We start from the raw sequence: 4,976 nt of genomic DNA, 5'->3' as shown, positions 1-4,976 counted from the left end.
ATATTAAAAATAATCACTATTATAATCAGGACAAGTTACTTAATTAAATTGTTTAGATATCAAAATTATTAAAATATAATTTTTAATATTGCATATGTATTTTACACAATTACACTCTGTAATGATTTCTATAAATATGTAAATGTTGTAAATACGTCTACAATATTAAAAAATTATATTCTAATAATTTTGATATCCAAAAAATTTAATTAATAACTTGCCCTTTAATCACTTAATTTTTTGTATATTTAAAATTTATATTTTTCTCATAATATTTGTCTTTTTATTATATATGCAGAATAGATTCATTTATGAAAATTTAATATTTCTGAATATAATCTAAATTCAAATAAAATTTAATAAATTAACAATAAATCTAAATATGAAAAATTAGTTATAATTAAAAAATTATAAAACCAATATATATAATTATGAATATTCTTAAAATACAAATTAAATATATTTTTCAATTATGAAGATTTCTCCAAAAACTTCTACTCTTAAAATTTTTAAAATGAACAGTAAATTTTATTAATTAAAAGTTATGTTTTGTACTATATTATTTGTTTGATAAGCTAATTCCTAGAGGCGTATACCACTCATTTTTCTCCTATAAAATAAGGCATATATATATCATAGCCCTTTTAAACTAAGCAATTCAGCTATATTATATAGCACTCTATCAATAGAAACATAAGTTTTTCTCTCATCACCTTATTAGGTTGAATCAATGACAAACCAAACATCTCTTCCCTTCTATGAAAAACATAGGTTCAAATACAATTTCAAAAGAGTAATAGATGTCTTGATCTTAATCCTGCTACTACTTCTACTTGGCTACCGAGTTATCTCTTTGGTCAACAACTACCGTTTCCATTGGCTTGTTGTTTTGATATGCGAATCATGGTTTACCTTAGGTTGGATTTTCACCATCACCACACAGTGGAATCCTGCTACTATTAAAACATATCCAGAACGCCTCTTACAAAGGTTTTACTTCTATATATCTAGTTAAAACAGTAGCTATATATGGTTGTTTTCAATACTATTATGCATCGATCATTACTAAATTTTATACATCTTTCAATGGTATCAAAGACAAATTTTATATCTCGTTTTACTTTTTATTAATAATTTTGAATATTAAAAACGGAAGATATACAAGATTTGTATACACAAAGGTGGTATATATAATATGATATACTACAAATTAAAATTGTTTTTATCCTCAGACATACAATAGATGAGACAACAAAATCTTTCTGCATATTAAAATTAATTATTATGTATTTATATATAAATATTTAAAATTTAATTTATTATTGTGCATATTTTATATTTTAATATATATTGTATATTGATAATTAATTTTATTAGCTAATTTGACTATTATCTTTATACGAAAATAACTCTTTGTGCGTGAGTAGTTACCGTATAACATTACTCTATTACTATCACTCATTTATTAATAATAAAGTTATGTTGCACTGTATTGTATTGTTGGTTGCTTGCATGCTTGTTGATAGTGCACGTGTATGTGTTTGGTTTTTACTCTTTCTTCTTTCTATTAATAAAATAAAATTATTATATATGTTTCATATATTGATTTGAACCGAACTCGATCAGATACGTATACTTCATCTATGGAATTAGATGAACCGAGCCATCTTTTTCCCTCGGTTCCATCTAGCTGTGCAAGAGCTTCTACCATTTTATAGATTTATTATAATATAGAACAAATGTTTAGTATTTAAAGAATTTTAAATCCGACTTTGGATCTTAATAAATTTTTATTCATTATAAATCTTCTAAAAAATTATTTTTATCGAATAAATTAATTTTTTTTACTTTAAATAAAGACTAATTTGAGTAGTTTTTTCTAGATTTAATTATTTTATAACAAAAATTTAATTAAAACTGACAAAAGGACCAATTTATTTGATAAATTTTTTTTAAAAACTTAGTGAATAAAATTTTAAGGTAAAGTATTAAATTGGTCTCTTACGTTAGACGTAATTGTGATCCTCAAAGTTTAAAGTGTCATATTTAAATCTAAAAAAGTTTCATTTAGCTTCAATATAATCCCAGTGTAAGGTCAAAGTTAAATAATTAATGAAATATCTTACATGATAGTAGTATAAGAACAAAGTCGATAATATGGAGAATAAGTACAAGCTCCAAGACACAAAATCAACTGCGGATAGATGTATTAATATATTTATTTATTATTTTTCTTACAATTTAAATAAAATATTTTTTATATAACTAAGGAGAATAATAAATAAATGTATTGATACATTCACGGTTGATTTTGTGTCTTTGGAACTTGTACTTATTTTTCAGATTATCGACTTTATTCTTGTACTGCTGTTATGTAGGATATTTCGTTAATTATTTAATTTTAGAATTACATTATTAAAACTAAATGAAACTTTTTTAAATTTAAATAGGATACTTTAAACCTTAAAAACCAAAACAAAATTAGTTTAATGTTTTACCCAAAATTTTATTAAAAATCAAAATGCTTAATTTAAAATTTCTCGATAATATATATACATACGAGTCTTCCTAACATATATTTTAAAGAAATTTTTTAATGAAGTGAAAAAATGATTTTTATCTCTTAATTAATATTTCTTAGGATATTCTTTAATTAAATTCTATTATTATTACTAATGAATTAAATTATTTAGACACTAATTACCCAATAAATTACCATTTTATTTATTAAATATAAAATTAAGTTAATTAAAATGATAAATATTGTAGGTTGCAATTGCAAGAGCTTCCGGCGGTTGATTTGTTTGTGACAACAGCAGATCCGGTGCTAGAACCGCCGATAATGACAGTGAACACAGTTTTGTCATTGTTGGCAATGGAATACCCAAGTGACAAGCTAGCATGTTATGTTTCAGATGATGCGTGTTCCCCTCTCACCTTCTACGCTCTTCAAGAAGCTTCTAAATTTGCCAAACATTGGGTTCCTTTCTGTAAGAAATTTAATGTCCAAGTTAGAGCTCCATTTAAATACTTCTCTCATGTGGCTTATGATCATGACTTATCAACACAACAATTCAAACAAGAATGCCTAAGGATGAAGGTATATTATGCTCACACCAAATATAGTTAGTTACTCAAATTTTTATTGTAAAATTATTTTTTATCTTTTATTTTTCAGAAATTTAAATTAGAATTAATATTTAGTCTTAAAAATTTATTATTTAAGATTTAAAATTTAAAATTAAAAAAATAATTTTAGAATATTGAAAAAAAATTGAATTTTTTAATTAAAACTCTAATTCAGTGTAAATAATTTTCATCCCATGCATGAATTAAATTTTGGCATATATATAATACTTCTATATATAAAAATATTTTTATATGAAAATAAAATTATAAACTATTAAATAATTTGGTTGAAATAAGAAAAAAAATATTATCTATCTATTAAATAATAAAAAATTGGCTTTTAGTTATTCAATATTAATTAATTTTTCTTTTATAATTATAGAAATTTTTATTTTTTAGAGAATTAAAATTTAAAATTTAAGATAAATAGAATAATTTAAAAAATTAACTGATATTATCTGCAATTAATTAAACTTTTTAATTAAATTTTAATTCATATTCTTTATTTTAATTCTTGGATTATATCTTTTAAATTAAATATTAATTTTTAACTTTTTTCAATAAGTAAACACCACCTTTTAGGTATCATAACATTCACCTTAATTTTTATACATGATTATTATAAGTAAAATTATTAATTTTTAGGGTAAAACACCTAAATAAATCAAGGAGCCACCAATATTATTCAATAGTTTCAAAATGAAAAACATTACGTAGATATCTTTATGCATATATTTATGTAAATTAAATTGATTTAATTCGAATTACACGTTCTGATACTAAATCGAATAAATTTGAATCAAATTAGTAGGATTATTAGTAAATCGAAGTTATTTGATTCGAATTACTACAGATTGACATTCGAAATATAGTCCATAAATAGTAAATCGAATCAACTAGATTCGATTTACTACTAATACAGCATATATATGTAATCGATTTACTATTAATCAATTCATATATAGTAAATCGAACTAAGTTAATTCGATTAAACCGATTCAATTTAGTACAAAAATATATAATTAGAATTAAATCAATTTAATTTATATAGATATATGAATAGAAATATCTATCTAATATTTTTTATTTTAAAACTATTAGATAATATTAGTAGTTCCTTAATTTATTTAGATGTTTATCTTTTTTATTTAATGTATATATATAATTTTAGTTTTAAATTATAAATATTTTATGTGTTTTTAAATTATAAATATATTAATATTTAATAAAATTTATTTTAATATATTTTTATTCTCATTATAAAAAATTTTGGGTATGTAACTGGTGACCACATATAAGGACAAAAGTAGGAAACAAGATTAGGCGTATCTACATGTGTTGTAGAACATGTGTAACCGTATGTACATGTGTTGAAGTCTTGTAGACCATGGTAACACATGCGATTTATGTTTATATGTGCAAAGGGTCAGATTTATCATTTATCTGACCATTCTGAGCGCAGACAAATAATGTGTTGTGTTTTGTCAGGACATGTATGATAATCTTAGCCGCAGAATAGAAGAAGCTTGCCGAACATCAATTCCATCTTGCCGACTTGATGGAGATTTTGCAGTTTTCTTAAACACCCAAAGGGATAATCATCCCACCATAATCAAGGTGCGTGTATATATCAATTATCCACCAAAATAGAAAGTTTTATACAGTATGTCATATCGACTAATTTTGATCTACTCACAGTATAAAATATTTTGTATTGTACAATATTTATTCTACATTTGATTGGAGAAAAAATAAGTAGAAAAAAATAAATAAAAAATAATATTTTTTGTTTAATTATCAAAAAATAAAAAAATTATTTGAATCTCACTAAAAAAAAAATTTCTTTT

At 22.5% G+C, this 4,976-nt stretch overlaps 1 protein-coding gene across 2 annotated transcripts in view; it reads left to right on the top strand.

The window, feature by feature from the left end:
* Positions 1–662: 662 nt before the first annotated feature.
* Positions 663–4,976, top strand: part of LOC107477706 (cellulose synthase-like protein H1) — a 15,803-nt gene continuing 11,489 nt past the window's right edge. The window contains exons 1-3 of one of the 2 annotated variants that reach the window (XM_021137714.2): positions 663–990; positions 2,770–3,100; positions 4,618–4,746. In XM_021137714.2, the coding sequence (XP_020993373.1) occupies positions 731–990; positions 2,770–3,100; positions 4,618–4,746 (720 nt within the window). In that variant the 5' untranslated portion in view covers positions 663–730. The remainder of the gene's footprint in view (positions 991–2,769; positions 3,101–4,617; positions 4,747–4,976) is intronic. The other variant, XM_052259408.1, reaches the window with a different exon arrangement.

The sequence above is a fragment of the Arachis duranensis genome, chromosome 3 (genome assembly GCF_000817695.3).
Source record: "Arachis duranensis cultivar V14167 chromosome 3, aradu.V14167.gnm2.J7QH, whole genome shotgun sequence".
NCBI classification, from domain to species: Eukaryota; Viridiplantae; Streptophyta; class Magnoliopsida; order Fabales; family Fabaceae; genus Arachis; species Arachis duranensis.
This window is presented reverse-complemented; position numbering and strand designations above follow the sequence as displayed.